The sequence below is a fragment of the Pseudorca crassidens genome, chromosome 13, assembly GCF_039906515.1.
Source record: "Pseudorca crassidens isolate mPseCra1 chromosome 13, mPseCra1.hap1, whole genome shotgun sequence".
NCBI classification, from domain to species: domain Eukaryota; kingdom Metazoa; phylum Chordata; class Mammalia; order Artiodactyla; family Delphinidae; genus Pseudorca; species Pseudorca crassidens.
The window spans coordinates 56,953,115-56,971,666 of NC_090308.1; the positions used below are offsets into that span (position 1 = coordinate 56,953,115).

The window sequence follows — 18,552 nt, forward strand, 5'->3', positions numbered from 1 at the left end:
AGTGTTAAAAGAGAGTGATAGCTCCCTTCTTTGAACTCCTAAACGGTACTGTTTTTTTCTTCATTCAGGCCCTTGCCATTTTTCAACTTGTATTAATGTTATGTTCTCTGGGTTATTTATACCCCTCCTAATATGAACACCTTGAAGGTGGGGCTGTATTTCTCACATCACTTGGCACACTGCCTTGCAAATACGAGGTACTCAATAAATATTAGAATGAATCATAGAATGAATTATTATAAATAGTTCCCATTGAATGCATATAAAACCCCAGCTGATGGCTCAGACCTTTAACCGGATGAGGTATCAGTCTCTTCTAGAAAGAATGATTCTTTCATGAGCCCTGAATCTCAGAGAGGAGCTGGGGGATGTGGCTGGCATCTGACATCCATTTCTGGCAGGCATCCAAGCTCTTTGCCAGTCAACATTAGCCCACCTTTGGTGGGTGGCATTTGGTTTCATAGTTATTAGAACCAGGGCATCCTTCGTCTAACTCTTTTTTTTTTTTTTTTTTTTGGCCGTGCATCATGTGGGATCTTAGTTCCCTGACCAGGGATGGAACTCGCGCCCCCCGCAGTGGAAGTGCGGAGTCTTAACCACTGGACTGCCAGGGAAGTCCCCTGACTCATTTTTAAATTTACCAATATGAAAGCCTGTTTTGAAAATTAAATTTTAAATAAGAAATAGGGGTAAATTAAGGTGCAGAGTATTCATAATAGTAACAACTTTTCTAAGAAAGAGAAACAGAGGTTTCCGCAAAATTAACCAAAAATTAGTTTCAGTGAACTTTCTTTGTTGATGTAACCTAATTAAAATAGGGAATTGAATCATTCAGTTTCTTAGCTTTAAACAAAGGAGGAAGTGTTGTTACCTTTTCAAAGGAAGAAGAGCAGATATTCTATAGCTCCTAAAATGTGATTTTGTTTTACCTGAAAATAGTCTAGATATCAACAATTACTAGGAGAACCAACAATTACTAGGAGAACCAGGTTCCAGCTAGCTAATCGATCATGAGTGTCACTCTCTCTCCACCCTTAAAACAGATCTGTGGGCTTTTAGTCAAAGTTTAAGCGATAAGAATCGTTGGTACCAAAGAGCAGTTCAACTTTGAAAATCAGAGCATTTGGAAGAAAAGGCCCTAATGTTTAAGTGATTGGCCAGTGGCCTGATTTCTTTTTGCAGCTGGGATGTTGATTTTTTAAAAAATTTTTATATTGAAGTATAGTTGATTCACAATATTGTGTTGGTTTCAGACGTACAGCAATTGGGATTCAGTTATATGTATATATAATATATTTCAGACTATTTCCATTATAGTTTGTTATAAGATTTTGAATATAGTTCCCTGTGCTATACAGTAAATCCTTGTTGCTTATCTATTTTATGTATAATAGCTTATATCTGTTAATCCCATACTCCTAATTTATCCCCCACCTTTTCCCTTTGATAACCATAAGTTTGTTTTTTATGTCTGTGAGTCTGTTTCTGTTTTGTATATAGATTCATTTGCATTATTTTTTAGATTTCACATATAGGTGATATCATATAATATTTGTCTTTGTCTGAGTTGCTTCACTTAATATGATATTTTCTTGGTCCATCCATGTTGCTGTAAATGGCAATATTACATTCTTTCTTATGACTGAGTAATATTCCGTTGTAAATATACACCACATCTTCTTAAACAGATCATCTGTTGATGGGCACTTGGGTTGTTTCCATGTCTTGGCCTATTGTAAATAATGCTGCCATGAACATTGGGGTGCAAGTATCTTTTCAAATTAGAGTTTTTATTTTTCCCAAATGTATACTCAGGAGTGGGATTGCAGGGCCATATGGTAGTTCTATTTTTTGTTTTTTAAGGGACCTCCATACTGTTTTCCATAGTAGCTGCACCAATTTACATTCCCACCAACAGTGCACAAGGGTTCCCTTTTCTTCACAAGAGATGTGGATTTCTTTATCCTTTAACATACATGTTTTATCTCTGGCATGCCAGAGATAAAAGGATGGGACTGAAGATAAAAAGGATGGGACTGAAGATAAAGCCTCTAGATCAGCCGTCCCCAACCTCATTGGCACCAGGGACCGGTTTCGTGGAAGACAGTTTTTCTGCGGACAGAGGGTGCCTGGGGGCGGGGCATGGTTCAGGCAGTAACACGAGCAATGGGGAGCGGCAGGTGAAGCTTCACTCGCTCTCCCACCGCTCACCTCCTGCTGTGCGACCGGTTCCTAACAGGCCTTGGACTGGTACTGGTCCGCGGCCTGGGGGTTGGGGACCCCTGCTCTAAATAATACAGTCTAGGGAAAAAAATCATTTTTACAAGATGGTGATATAACTATTCCTGTCCACCAAAGTGAAAGTCCTTAATCAAGGACCTTTACACAATACATACGTATCTGTAACATTTGCATTTTTTTTTAATTTATTTTATTTTTGGCTGCATTGGGTCTTTGTTGCCATGCGTGGGCTTTTCTCTAGTTGCGGCAAACGGGGGCTACTCTTCGCAGTGGTGCGTGGGCTTCTCATTGCGGTGGCTTCTCTTGTTGCGGAGCACGGGCTCTAGGCGCACGGGCTCTAGTAGTTGTGGCACACGGGCTCGGTTGCTCCGCGGCATGTGGGATCTTCCCGGACCAGGGCTTGAACCCATGTCCCCTGCATTGGCAGGTGGATTCTTAACCACTGCGCCACCAGGGAAGCCCCAACATTTGCATTTTTAAGAGTACTTTGATACGTATTATTTATTTGATCTTCCCTGTAATCATATAATGCAGGTAGTCTGTTCCTATTCTGCAGATGGAAAACTCAAAGCCCACAGGAGGTGATCTTTTGTACAAGTCATGTTGGATGATAATAGATCAGGGTCCTCCCATATTTGAGTTCAGTGCGGTTTCTACTGGAATCCCTAGTTGATACCTTAAAATTACATTTTTTATGCACAAAATATTAATCATCGTTAATGAAAACAAAGATATTTAATTAAATTATAGCTTTATCAGAGCATGTCTCTATTTCTTCAGAAAAATAAGTTTTAAAAAAAATAGTCTTTTCCCTAATCATTCTATAAAAATAAGATATGTTTGCTATGTAGGATTTTTTATTTTAAAACACTTACTTTGAGGGAATTCCCTGGCATTGCAGTGGTTGGGACTTGGTGCTTTCACTGCCAGGGCCCGGTTCCATCCCTGGTTGGGGAACTAAAATCCTGCAAGCCGTGTGGCACGGCCAAAAAAAAAAAAAAAAAAGATTTTATACATAAAGAAAAATTGCAAGAACAATAAAGTATTTTTGCCTACTAAACCTTGGTTCATCAGGGCTTGACATTTTGCCATATTTGCTTTATCATATTCTCTGGGTCTTTTCCCGTCTGCCCTCATTATTTATTTCTTCTGAACCATCTTATAATAGGTTCCATATATGATGCCTCTTTAACGACACCTTACTACTTCAATGTATATTGCCTGGTGTAATGGTTTCTTAGGAGCGGGAAACTGCCGTTTCTGTTAGCTGTTGCCAAATTCCCCTCCATAGCGGCTGTATCAGTTTACATTTCCACCACCGATGCATGTGAGGGAGTACCTTGTTCTCCACACTCTGCCAAACAATATGTTGTCGAGCTTTTGAACTTGGGCTAATCTGATGGTTAAGAAATAGTATCTCAGTGTTTTAATTTGCATTTATCTTATTCAAAAGTTAAACATCTTTTCATATGTTTAAGGCTATTTTAATATATTTTGTGAATAGTCTATGTCTTTTGACCACTTTTCATTGTGCTTTCTTTTAGTTTCTTTTGTTATTTTTCTAGCTTTTGAATTGAGAATTGAATTTAGATTTATTCTTTCATTTTTACTGATTTAGATATCTAAAGCTATATATCCCATAAATCCAGATATGTAGTATTTTCATTATCCTTTTCCTGGAAATTCTGTAGTTTATGGTTTATTTGCCTATTTTCCCCAGGAGTTAATAGTTTGGGTTTTTTTTCAGGTGGAAGGGTTTTTTGGTTGTTTTTTTAATTGTTCTTAATTTCTATTTGTTATTCATTGTGGTCAGAGAGTGTTGTTTATAATACTTCTACTTGGTGAAATTTACTGAAATTTTCTTTGTAACCTAATATTTGATTAATTTTGATTATTATTCATGTATGCTGAGGTTTATTCTTTATTATATGTAAAGTTTGATATATAGCCATAACATTTATGATTTTGTTTTTTAAGTCTTCTGTAGCTTTTCTTGTTTTCTTTTTTTTTTTTTTTAACCTACTTTATTTGTCTTATACTGAGAGTGGTGTCTTAGTCTCTTACTATTAGGATATTTCTCCTTGTATCTCCTATAGTTTCAGCTTTATGTAGGTGGTATCACCATGCTATTTGATGCATAGACAGAAAGGCAGAAAAAAAGAAGAAAGTTTTTAAGCAAGAGAATGACATCATTAGATGAGAGTTTCAGAAAGATCTCTGAGGTGGTTAGGTTCTGGGAAGCCCCAACACCAAGCCAGGTTGGAGGTTCATGGGGCTCGTTTGTTTTTCCTCTGTTAGGAAGACATCAGCATCAGAAGGACAGAAAGCAGCTTGGTGGTTTCTAGGTACTGGAGAAAATGGGGAGTTATTGTTTAACGAGTAGAGTCAGTTTTGCAAGATAAAGAGTTTTGGAGATGGGTGGTGGTGACGGTTGCACAGGAATGTGGACATACGTAATGCCACAAAAATGGGTAAGATTGAAAGTTTTATGTTATGTGTATTTTACCACAATTAAAAATAATTTTAAAAAGAAAGGGAACAGTTAAAGAGGACCTGGAAGTGGGAAAACATGTTGTCATAGACATTCATGTATAGGTTTTTGTTTTTTTTAATAAATTTATTTATTTATTTTTGGCTGTGTTGGGTCTTTGTTGCTGCCCGTGGGCTTTCTCTAGTTGCGGTGAGCAGGAGCTACTCTTTGTTGCAGTGCGTGAGCTCCTCGCTGCGGTGGCTTCTCTTGTTGCAGAGCACAGGCTCTAGATGCACAGGCTTCAGTAGGTGTGGCACATGGGCTCAGTAGTTGTGGCGCACAGGCTTTGTTGCTCCGCGGCATGTGGCATCTTCCCAGACCAGGGCTCGAACCCGTGTCCCCTGCATTGACAGACGTATTCTTAACCACTGCGCCACCAGGGAAGTCCCTATAGGTTTTTATATGAATATAATTTTCATTTCTCTGGAAAAAGTGTCCAGGATTGCATACAGTAGGTGCACATTTAGGTTTTTTAGAAAGTGCTAAGCTGTTTTCCAGAGGGGCTATACCATTTTACGTTCCTACCAGTAACTCATGAGTGAGCCAGTTTTCCTTCATCATTGTCAGCACTTGGTATTGTTGCTATTTTTTATTTTAGCCAGTTTAATAGGTATGTGGTGATATTTCATTGTGGTTTGAATTTTCCATTTCCCTAATTGCTAATGATGTTGAGCATTTTTTCATGTGGTTATTTGTCATCTCTTTACCTATTGGGTGAAATGTGTCTTCATGTCTTGGGCACATTTTAGTTTTTTATTGTTGAGTTTTGGGAGTTCTTTGTACATTCTAGATGCTAGTCTTCTTTTATGGAAATGACACTTGTCTGAGGGTGCCAGTTTGGATTTTGCTTGATTTTGGATCCCTTTCCTGTGACCAGTACTGAGAGCCAGTAAGTATTGACTTGTCTTCATATTTTGGCATTTACTTGTGCTTTTCTTTCAGAGGATAACTGTCTTCATTTTGCCTATGTCCTAATCTCTCTCTCTCTCTCTCTCTTTTTCACGTAGTCTCTTAAACATCTCGGTACCCTACTCTACTCTCTGTACCCACAGGCTCATAGCAGCTGCTGTTGGACTTTCTTTTTTTTTTTTTTTTTTAACTTATAAGTAATTTGAACTTTGGCATATTCCCTGCCTCCTAGTAATGCTGATAACATGGGTCACATGTGATTTAATCAGTGCTCCGTGATGAACTTATAGTTTCTTGGGGGAAGATGTGTGAAGAGATTCAGATTCAAATGGATGCCATTATCCTTCCTGCTCAGAAGCCTCTAGAATGGAATGATTTATTGACCAAAATACCTCATTATCCCTATAAAACTTGTGTCATAATGGGATACTTGGGGGGAAATTGATAGTATAGTAAAATTATAACTGACATCATAACCTTTCCCTTATAATCATGACAATAAAAATTCTTGGTCTTGGATTATAGTTCTAACTAATTATCTACTTTAAATAAGTGCAATATAGGAACAGGCATAGGGATCATATGTTTCAACAGTAGAAAGGATAACAATAATTATATCATATAGAATATTAGAGCTGAAAGAAAAGTTCAAGAAAGACTAGGGCTTCCCTGGTGGCGCAGTGGTTGAGAGTCCGCCTGCCGATGCAGGGGACGCGGGTTCGTGCCCCGGTCCGGGAAGATCCCACATGCCGCGGAGCGGCTGGGCCCGTGGGCCATGGCTGCTGAGCCTGTGAGTCCGGAGCCTGCGCTCCGCAACGGGAGAGGCCACAACAGTGAGAGGCCCGTGTACCGCAAAAAAAAAAAAAAGAAAGACTAATCTAACCCTCTATGTCATTCTACAGCTGAGGGAAGCAATTTTCCTGAGGTTTCCCTGAGAGTTACTAGCGAGGGTGTCCCTGGAACCAAGTCCTCTTGGCTCCCTGTCCCTTGTGCCTCTTCCATTAAATGGTCCCAACTCTGGTTCAGGCTTTGGTAGGTTAAGTATCATCATGACCATTTTCCTGTTGAGACAAAAGAAATCAAATCACTTGCCCACGACTGTACATGTCATTAAGTAGCAAACGCAGCTGCAAGGGAGACCGGGAGGCTTCGCATGCAGCATTCATTCACACGCTGCATATATTGCCTGGCTGCCTTCCTCCCTTTCTGCCCTCTCTCATTTCTCACATACTTAATGAACACCTGAACTATTTCAGATCAAATTATGGGGGTGGTAGTGTTAATAGAGTGTGGTCTGTTTTAAAGGGTGGATGTGGCTCATAGGTTTTGTTTTGTTTTTTTGTTTTGGCTGTGCCATGTGGCATGTAGGATCTTAGTTCCCCGACCAAGGATCAAACCCATGCCCCCTGCAGTGGAAACACGGAGTCTTAACCACTGGACCACCAGGGAAGTCTGCAGCTCACAGTTTTGATGGTGCACACAGGTTCAAGTTTACAGGCCTTCTCTTAAAAAACAAAGATTTACGGCTAGGCTTTTCCTCCGTACCTCTAAAGCAGTGGGAGGGCTCAGTCTAACTGAACCACCCAACTTCTGCCTGCTTGAAGGGCAATGCCCTTGCTGCGGTGGTTTCCTGATTATCGACAAGAGGCTTATCTGTCAAATTCTTCTTTGGGTGCTCTTGAAATGTGTACCTCAGGTACGCCAGGGTTGCCTCATGTTGAATTTTCTTTGTCAGCGAAGGACAGAATGTTCTTCTCTGCTGCGCCAATAGCACTTTGCCATGTACACTCAGGGAAGGCTTTTCCCCCTCTCAACAGGGCTCAAAAGTCTTGACTGGAGTACTTCAGAAATAGGTCTGGTTTATACTTTTATAAAAACAAGCAGAGTCTGGGCAATTCCTAGTGTGGAATAGCACTGATGATCTGAATTTTTCCTAGGCAAGCACATGGATGGTGCTACCAAAGGGCAAATGGATAGCACTTTGGTCCCCACTCAATAAGGAGAGAGGATGGCAATCCCCGCTTGGTGAAAGTGAAGGTGGCATCTTATGAAAAGAGAGGCTGTTGTTCACGGAGAGAAAAGGCAGATAGCAGGTGGAGGCGTGAGGTGGAGAAATGGAGCTCGGGGTGCCTCGATGTGTCCATCCTACAGGCCTGTGGGAAAGAATTTATATTTTCTGGGTTTTTTTTTTTTTTTTCGGTACGCGGGCCTCTCACTGTTGCGGCCTCTCCCATTGTGGAGCACAGGCTCCGGACGCGCAGGCTCAGCGGCCATGGCTCATGGGCCCAGCTGCTCCGCGGCATGTGGGATCTTCCTGGACCAGGGCACGAACCCGTGTCCCTTGCATCGGCAGGCGGACTCTCAACCAGTGCGCCACCAGGGAAGCCCTGGGTTTTTTTTCTTGATGGAATATGCTGATAGTCCATATGTACATTTGGAAAATAATTAAAGTAATATTAGAAATGGTCGTGGAAAAGTCTTGGACCTGGAATTGGCTGGAACTCTGTCCTAAGCATGCTGTATTTATCAGTGTACTTTGGAGTTGCCCCAGAGGAGCCTCTATACCTCATCTCCCTGGCTGAAAGGGACCCTGGGAGGAGCTGCCTGTTTGCACTAGGCTGGGAAGAGCTGGGGATTCTTCCTCTTGTTCAGGGTGGGGCTAGTAGGAAGGGGAGAGTTTGCCTTGTCCTGTGAAGAATTCATCATTGGTCAAATTTGCTCAACTAGTGTGTGACAGGTGAAGAACACTGGAGCCTGGGAATGTCTCCTCTCCCTCCCCACTTTCTCACCACCACACGGGCCGGTCCCTCTTTCTTCTTGGGGGTAAGAAAGAGAATGTAGAATGGACTTGGATTTATATTTTGGTTCCTGAGACTGTAAAGCAGCTCCTGCCACTTTTCTGGAAATCTCTCTAACGTTGAAACTTTTTTTTTCTCCTCTCTTCCTTACCAGTATTTTCTCTCAAGTGTAAAACCACGGTTTAGAGTGCAGCCTTTGAGACCAGATAGACTGTGGCATCTTATTAAAACTCAGTGATGCAGTGTCCTCATCTATAAAATGGAGCTGTGTTACTGTCCAGATGGTTATAAGGATTCATTGATATAATATACAGTGAGTAGTTAGCATATTGCTGGGCACACAGTAAGTTCCCAGTAAATGACGTCTATTATTATTAGAGCAGGTAAACTCTCTATGGCACCTAGAATTGTGTTTGGCATTAGGTAACCAAAAACGGGTAGAAATGATTATATTACTGATTTTAGTGGCTCTTGAGGAACTTCAAACTGAGCAAACCTCCTAGGGAGGTCCTCAGAGCCTTTTTTTTTTCTGTCAAGCACCTGACCAAATACTCTGGCAACAGGTGAGCAGCGTGATTCCAACAACAGCCTGCAGCTGTGCTGTCCTGATGAGCCTGTGCATATTTGAAGTTTCACTTTAGAAAGCAAGAAACACATCCTAGTGAACAGGCCTAGCTTATATGGGGCAAGATTTTCCAAAGTCACATTGAGACTGAATTAAGTTAAGCATTTATTCACTACCTTGCCATGTATCCAGCATGGCCCCCAGAGAGCTAACAGTCCAGTATGAAGCCGAAAAACTTATTTTTGTATTGCTTTTTAAGTAAGAAAAAATGTGAAAAGTCAATAGGAATAAAATATGGTGCTCTCTTGGACTCTCCCTTTGGCAGTACCATTTGTGTAGTGATGGAGAACTTGGGCTTGAATCGTTGCTCTGCCACCTGCTCACCCTGTGGTCTTGGGCAAATCATCTCCGCTCTTAGGGCCCTAGCTTGCCTATCCATATAATGGGTTACTAATATCTCCACTTAAGTGCTTCTAAGAATTATGCGGAGTAATTCACAGGAAGTACCTCCAACAGTGCCTGGCGTTTAGTTCAGTCCATGTTTGTTATTATTAGTTTTATCTCCTCCTTCCGGCAGCCGAAAGGATTGTCTTTTGCAGTGCCATGACTGACTAGGTGATCCAAGTCAGGGGTGTCCAGAGTGGTGATAGGGTCTTATTTTGGTGCCTTAAGCCCAATATGACCTTAAGGGTGCTTTCAGACCTTGGGGCCTTTTTTTTTCTTTCTTTCTTTCTTTCGTTTTTTTGTTTGTTTTGTCCTTTTGCGGTACGCAGGCCTCTCACTGTTGTGGTCTCTCCCATTGCGGAGCACAGGCTCCGGACGCGCAGGCTCAGCGGCCATGGCTCACGGGCCCAGCCACTCCGCGGCATGTGGGATCTTCCCCGACCGGGGCACGAACCCGTGTGCCCTGCATCGGCAGGCGGACTCTCAACCACTGCGCCACCAGGGAGGCCGGCCCCTCTTGCTTTCTTTTGAAATGTACTTTTCTCACCCTCTCGGTTTCAGTACTCGGGATTTCCCGCGGAAAGATCTGAATCTGATCACGACAGCCAGTGGGGCGGCAGTCCTCTAACAGACGCGGCCTCCCCGCAGCTGCTGGACCCCGCGGACCGGCCGGGCTCTCAGCACGACGCGTCGTGCGCCTACAGGCAGTTCTCGGAACGCGGCTCTCTCTGCTACGGCTTCGCGCTCGACCCCTCCAGGCTGGTGGAGGAGAGGCATTTCCACACCCAGGCCTGCGAGGGCGGCCGGTGTGAGGCAGGCAGGTACTTCCTGGGAGCGCCGCAGGCGGGGAGGGAGCCCTGGTGGGGCTCTCGCGCAGCCTTGCCCCTGACCAAGACCTCCCCGGAAAGCAGAGAAGCCTATGAGAGCAGCATGCCTCACATCGCCTCGGTCCACAGGATCCACGGTAAGGGCGGCTCCAGCGACTCCAGCGTTGCGCCTCTGGGCAGATTTATCCTAGTCCAGCTTTGACCCTGGAGTGATCCCCACCCAATGGTTTCCTCCTTGAATTTGCAAATCAGAAACTCTAACCAATGGGAATTTAAAAACCAAATCCACTCTTTTGAAGTGTATTAATGTTGCTGATGTTTGCTAAATACATTTGTTTTGGGCAGGCGAGTAAACATGATTCCCATTTTAACACCAAGGGAAAAAAAAGTAAAGAAATTAAAGTGAATTGTTAAGTCTATTGAACTTGTAGTATGTATGCATCTAAATTTCTCATTTTAACATCAAGAAAAAAAAAGTAAAGAAATTAAAGTGAATTGTTAAGTCTATTGAACTTGTAGTATGTATGCATCTAAATTTCTTCTGTATTATTTTATTCTGTATTCTCAATGTGGACCGGAGTAGTTTGGGGCTCATCTAGCAGGGTTTCTCAATGAGGGCACTATTGGCGTGTTGGGGAGGCCTGCCTTTGTTTTATGGCCAATCGCTCATGTCACAGGTGTTTTAACCTCCCTGGTCCTCTGGGCATGAAATGCCAGTAACTGTCCCCTTCCCCCATTATATGGCAACCCACAGTATCCTCTGTGAGTTGAGGATGCAGTGAGGTGTGGGACCCATGGGGATTTTCACCTTGGGATTATTACACGGCTCTACAAACACACAGAAATGGGCACTGCAGTTAAAGCCTTTAGTGTTATTAATGGTCTTCTTTGTCCATTTCAATGTAAACTGGTCAGGGGGAGCTCATTCTGTCCATTCCAAGCTTAGGTCCAGGCAGGTCTTGAAAACCCTTCCCATTTTCTTAAAAGTCAGTGACACTGAGGTGGATCCAATGGCTGTGCTATTACTCTTCTTGCTGTGTCTCTAGGATAAGAAATGTGCCAGACACTGTTGTTCTCACACATAGAAGTCTCCTGCACATACCCCCTAGGCACTTACTGTTTTCTATGAATGGTTTTGCTTTGTTTCCATTTTTGCTTTCTATTTTTCTGCTTTTATTTTGAATTTCTCTAGTTTGGTAGCCTGGGAATGAAAACCCAGGGCAAAGGGCAATTGCTTACCCAAGAATGGAGTGAAGTGAAAATCCTGCCTTAACCCACATGGTCAGGAGGAAGATATTAGAAATAAAATGAGAAGAAAAGGGAAAAGGAAAGCAATGACTAGTGTGATCCCAGGCTTCTCTGTTGCATTAAGCAGTTTACAGCTTTCATATGTCCCTTCCTGTTTCTCTTCTCTCTTTTTATATTGACTTCAGACTGTTTTGAGAATAACGTAATTTATGGAATAATATTTTAGATGCACTTTTCCTCCATATTAGATCTCTTTCCTTGGTTCAGAACAAGTTGTTATTAACATTTAAAATATTTATGCTTATTTCAGAAGCAGTATCAGGGTTACTGTATGATTATGTGTGAAACAGATTTTTTTTACCACTGGATTTGAGAAGGCAATATTTATATTTTTAATTGGAAATATATATATATATGTATATATCCAGGCACACATATACACACACACACTTATATGAATATGTATACATACTTTAAACCTTCAAATAGTTTAATAACTTCAAATAGTTTAATTACTAATGTTAGAGCTTTATTGTAACTCTACTTAAGAAACATGTAGCAATTTTAACATTTTAGGTGATTAGTTGGAATTGAGAAACTAGTCCAGCCTATATCATCAACTTCCTCAAACCCAATGGAAAGCATTATCTAAGCATCACTTCAACATAACACTTCTCTAGACAATAACAGAAACCAAATCCTATGTATTTTTCTTTTATTATTTATAGTCAGACAGGTCCAGGGATGTGCATCCATGGATAAGTATAAACATACTTTACTGTCTTGCTAATTGGCATTCACAACCCACGAACAAGGTTTACCTTCTAGAAAACATGTTATAAACTTCATCTGCACTTAAAAGCCACTGAGAATTATGAATTCCAGGACAATATGTTGACACTGTCATGTGAGCCTGTGTCTGTTTCAAATATCGGTGCATATATTAAAATGGAAAAATATAAGGTTTCTTTTAATAGGAAAAAGAAATACACTTACAATACTGGGGGTGATTTTTGAGACCACTTACTTTTTACTTTTTCTAATTTCTAGGGCGAGGTCATTGGGATGAAGATAGTGTGGTCAGTTCTCCAGACCCTGGGTCTGCCAGCGAATCAGGTGACCGATATCGCACTGAGCAGTATCAAAGTAGCCCACATGAACCTAGCAAAATCGAAACTCTGATCAGAGCCACCCAGCAAATGATTAAAGAAGAAGAGAACAGGTTGCAGCTGAGGAAAGCCCCCCCAGACCAACTGGCTTCCATTAATGGAGCTGGGAAAAAACACTCCTTCTGTTTTGCAAACTACCAGCAGCCCCCAACGACAGGCGAAGTCTGCCACAGCTCCGCTCTTGCCAACACTTCACCATGTGACCACATCCAGCAGAGAGAGGGAAAGATGCTGAGCCCCCGCGAAAATGACTACGACAACAGTCCCACAGCACTGTCGCGGATAAGTAGTCCCAATTCGGATCGCATTTCCAAATCCAGTTTGATCCTAGCTAAAGACTATCTACATTCGGATATGTCTCCTCATCAGACGGCGGGAGACCACCCTGCCGTCTCTCCAAACTGCTTTGGCTCTCACCGGCAGTATTTTGATAAGCATGCTTACACGTTAACTGGATACGCCCTGGAGCACTTATATGATAGCGAAACTATTAGAAACTATTCCTTGGGCTGTAATGGCTCACACTTTGATGTAACTTCCCATCTAAGGATGCAGCCGGATCCAGCACAAGGACACAAGGGAACATCTGTTATAATAACCAATGGAAGCTGATGTTTTTTCTAAAAGATTTTGTTCTTTAAGGATCTCTGAAACATATTTATCATTTAATGCCCCATTACCAGCATTTACAATGCCACAGATTGTTAGAGTGGATAATTTAAGTTACTGGGTATTTGACATGTGTTCTTGTGAAATCAGAGATAACAGCACTGGCATTCAGGGTTATACACAGGTAATGGAGCTAAAGTGAATACACAAATTGCCCCTCTATTTATATGGGAACCAGGATAGATAAATTTTGAATTGAAAAGTACTTGTGTAGTATTAAGTGAACATATATATCACATGAAAGCACCGATGGATGACAACAATCATTATGATGATCCTGTGAACTTCATACACACAGACCACTATCCACAAACTGCTATATATACTTTACATATGGAAATATAGACTATATATCATAAATATACCCCAAGTGGGTAAGTTTCCTTAACCCTAGTGCATTAAGCATCTTAAAGAAATTTCCATTCCCAAAATAACTAAGAAAGAGATATATCTTGTAAACTGCTTTCTTCTTTGTGGTTTCAACCATCCAGCTCATTTCGTTCAGGCATAAATTAGGGAAATGGTTCTGGATATGATACAAGAATGAGTTTTCACCTGGCATCCATTATAAGCAATCAGGAAGTGGTGATTTTTCACCTTACTTTTGAGTTAGACAAAGAACAGGATCACACTGACATAGCGGTAAGGGTTTTTCTAAGTAAAAACACTGAGATATTGGGACACATATCAAAAGCCTGGTGTGCCCAACTGGAAATAGATTAGTAGAGATGGAAAGGCCAGAGGCAGAGAAAAATGAAATGGTATCTCAAAACAAACAATTTCAGGGTCAGCATATGTAATCAACATATTTGGGGCTTGTAAAACTAACCAAATAAAAATTCAAACTAATTCACCAAGAAAAAAAGGCTGATAAGTGCAAAAAACACACACACACACAAAAAACTAAGGGAAACCAGTGAATGCTACATGACAGCAGTGTGTTTGAACACATTTCAAAGGACAGATGTGCAAATGTGACATGTGGAAAGCCTCAGGAGAGAGTCTAAGATAAAAGCCTAGGCTGACAGACAGGTGGTTAGAAGGGTACAAGTAGTACTCTGACTGAAGGAACAGGCAAAGCGTTCATGATTCCATATTGTTTGTAAACAGCAAAAACAAACTTGGTCTCGAGTTCATGTGATACAGTAGAAAGACCAGCAGACTAGATGCCGAGATCTCTGAGTTCCAGTTTGACCCTGCCTGTAACTTATTTTGGGAGCACAGATGTATCACTGACCACACCTGGGCCCCAATTTCTTTATCTGTATGGCAGCTCTAAAGTTCCAAGGGTCTGTGGTTCGTTCTTGCAGCAGCACTGAACTTGTCAACCAGTTATCTCTCTGCTGTGAGTTGTCAAGGCTCATCATTCTGGCTTACCTGCACTCATACAGAGGTCTAGATGCTTTGAAACTTAACCAGGTGCATGGGCTCTTTTAGGCATATTATAGTTACAACTTTCTAGTTCAGCCGAGGTATAGATGGTAGAAACTGATGAGGGAGAAGAAAAATAAGTAAGATTTATAATGCATCATTCTCTAGTAATCAAAGCAAAGTGACATAAGTGATTAGAGAAATTTTATAGAAAATATTTCCTAGGAGTCCCATGCCTGAAACTCTTGCCATATGGAAGGGGGGAGGGAGGTATTAGAACTTACATTTTGAAGACAGAACATGACATTGAACACTCAGGGATTGGTAGTATATTTTCATCATTTAACACAGTTATTTGGCAGTCCAGAGGCAGGTGACAATCTGAATGATGGTAATCTGAGAGATGAATATGGTTGTTTGTATGTGAGAAAGGAGGCTACATAAAATTAAATAAATAGCTCTTGGGTATGACAGCAACGTTTGTGCTGTAAATGAAAAAGGTGCACGTGAGTGAGAAAATTAGTGGTTATCATATATACTTTCAAAAATGTTAAAAGAACAATAAAAACTAAAATTTGAACCATACAAGCAAAAGTATTTATGGAAAACCCTGGAGCACTTAAAATGGATTTTTGATCAATTTGCAACATGAAGTAAGGTTTTCTGAATGCTAAAGTTTTTGCAGAATTCTGTAGATGGACAAATGGTTCAAAGGCACAGATATCTCAAGAATATGGAGCATTTTGGAAAGGAAATCTACACAGATGGGTTTTACTAATGGATACACATTCTACCAAAAATGTCAAGGACAGATGGTATAAAAGAAATGGAATCTTAAGAATCAAGAAAAATGAATTGATATGAAAGAAAACACTGTCATAGTAATTTCAGTGGGATTTTCCTATGGAAGATAGTTAACTGATGAAAGAAATAAATTATGAACTCTACAATTAGGGGGTAGTCAGAAGGAATAATGCTCTTTAAAATGGTATGACCAATATTTTTAAGTGAAGACAGAATTAACTGAATTACATCTTGATTAAATTTTTGGTAGATTGATCCAGTTTCAAACACAACCTATTTATTTAATTTATGTCTCAATAATTTTATGGTAGCAGCTTTATTATATTACATATAATGCCTATATATGTATATGTATGTTCCCATTTAAAATTAGACTTAAATTGGCTTTAGTTTTAATACTTGATTTCCATAACTTTGCTAAATGCTGAGAATTGACTGAAATAGAGAAGTATGATTTTTATATCACTTTGGGGATTCATAAAAATGTGTTATATCCAATTATTAGAACAATATGTAACCATTCATTAGATGATGCAAACCTCATGCTTTCTAGTAATAGTAGGAGTATCTTTGTTTCCCATTCTACCTGCCTGCCCTACCTAATTTAAAAATTTGGATAACCAAAGAAATAAATGAATATTTCCCCATCTTCCTTGGGAAAATTTAGTTAAAACTATTATTGAGAAAATACAGATTTGATGTATTATATTTGGATGCATAATATTAACGTCACAATCACTACAGGTCAGACATTTAGGTGTGTCACACAGGTTTTTTGACATACTGTGCTGAATATAATGGGCTAGCTTTTTCTAAACTGTGATTGCCTGATTTAGGATAATACAACACAGGGCTGGTGTGACATTCAATATGAGACAGGATGCAATAAATGATTTGTCTTCAGTATTATACAGAAAATTCATTTATTCTTTTTTGATTATATTTTATAGGACTAGAATATTTTCATGGGGTGCTATTCTTAATTGTTTCTACACCCTGCTGCCACATGCTGCTTCTGGGCAGAGAATCCCACTTAAGCTAGGCTTTAATGGGCTCTTCTAGAAAAGGATAATATGCTTCATTTTCTTGTCTTTTTAGTGGTGGATGAGGATCAATTCAATAAAAGATCATTTGGAAAATATGCATAGACATTTTAAAATAAAAAGATTTTTTTCCCAATACCTAGACCAAATAAGTTTGATAGAAGACACTACAGCTAAAGAGACCTTCTGAATACAGATATAATATTTTATAGCTCTCTTGCTTTCTTTTAAGAGCTGGATGTTACTAAACTATTCAGTGCAATTCTGTTAGTACTAGTAGTATTTGGAAATGACAGAGTCAATGCTGATGTTTGGAAAACTGAGGATTTGGCCATTTTGGGGTCACTTACCTTGCCCAGAAGAATAGCTTATGCTTCAATGTACTCTGATTTAAAAAGTTTGAGTGCCCAGATTTGGTACCTTCATTCACTCAAATTACAGGACAGAAAGACACATCTTGTTTTCTTAATGACTTAATAATGAATGTGAATCCTATGGTTCTCCAAATAAGTGATTCAACTTTCATGTCAGTGTCAGCTTTTGTGAATAGGAATTTGTCTATAAGACAGCAAAATCAATTCGTTAGTCCTTCCTGGAAAATGCATTGTGGATAAAACATTCATTTTCATTCTAAGCCTCAAATGAATGACAGAACAGCTATGGACACATGCCTAGAAAATATTCTTGGGAGAAATTTCTGTGTGGGGCTCATTTCTTGTGCACAGGAGTTGTACGGGTAATGCTGAACTCAAAAAGTGAGATTGTGCTCATATCCAAATAGGGTTTGCTCAGAGTTCCTTTTCTAGGACGGTATGCAGAAAGGCTGTGTGTATGTATAGTACACACACACACACACACAACACACACACATGCACACACAAGCAATTGTAAAACAAGTAACAAAGTTCTGTTCTGCTGTGCTCCTTAAAAACTGATGGTTCACATAAGAAATCCTAACTGATAATTTAAATCAAACATTTATCATTTTATTTATTACAGTTTTGCTGCATGGGAATTTGCTTTCATAAGCCTATATAGTTTGTCCTAATTTGCTGATCCGGAGCACATTTAATCACAGTTGAATTTGTACCCAACAACCCTGGTGTGTTTACATTTCAAAAGAAATGAAATTGGCATGGAAAAAATTTTAGAAGTACTGTAACTTTTTTCCAATATTTTTCCCCAAAGGGAAATATTTCAAAAAACGAAACATATGAGTAGGCACTTCAAAAAAAGATAAAATATTTTATGTTTGTTTTTTGACTGACATGCTATAAAAGGATTATATTTGTGAAAGAAGATACTGATTGCCAATATTTCAAATACCATCTTGCAATGTATAGTTTTTAGTGATATCATAGTATAAATCTGTAATTTGAACTTTTACTTTGGAATGTAAAGTAGAAAATATTAGCTATGTCAATGATATCTTGCAAAGTGTTCCCATTTATAATTATTTATATTGTAAATAGCTTTCTGAAGTAAATTCGAAGTTAATGTGCATAAAATGTATTTATTATGTGAGGAATTTTTTGGTTTAAAATATAGTTACCAATATGCAGTTTGAGTCTGAATTATTCATTGAAAGGAAAATTTCTATAGGACAAAGACTGTCAACTAGAAGACTAGCAATGTAAAGAAATAAGGATTGTTTTAGCTCTAGATTCTCTTGAAATGGGTAACACGCGCGCACACACACACACACACACACACATTTTAAGAGACCTAGTAATAGAAGCTTACACATATGCACAGTAACTATTAGGTAACGGATCTGATTTTCATTAGACACTGGAGAATGGTTTCTCAATTTTTTATTAGAACATCTTAAGCAGGACTTCTTTGGTCTCCACTTTGCTAAAATAAAGTGAGAAATTTGAAAGTATAGGTTACATGTTTAATGTCCAAGGGGGAAAAATAAAACCTATAATATT

At 39.8% G+C, this 18,552-nt stretch overlaps 1 protein-coding gene across 2 annotated transcripts in view; it reads left to right on the forward strand.

The window, feature by feature from the left end:
• Positions 1–18,139, forward strand: part of SIM1 (SIM bHLH transcription factor 1) — a 72,702-nt gene extending 54,563 nt beyond the window's left edge. For both annotated transcript variants that reach the window (XM_067702477.1, XM_067702478.1), the window contains 2 exons: positions 10,049–10,451; positions 12,613–18,139. In XM_067702477.1, coding sequence (XP_067558578.1) covers positions 10,049–10,451; positions 12,613–13,343 — 1,134 coding nt within the window. In that variant the 3' untranslated portion in view covers positions 13,344–18,139. The remainder of the gene's footprint in view (positions 1–10,048; positions 10,452–12,612) is intronic.
• Positions 18,140–18,552: the final 413 nt, after the last annotated feature.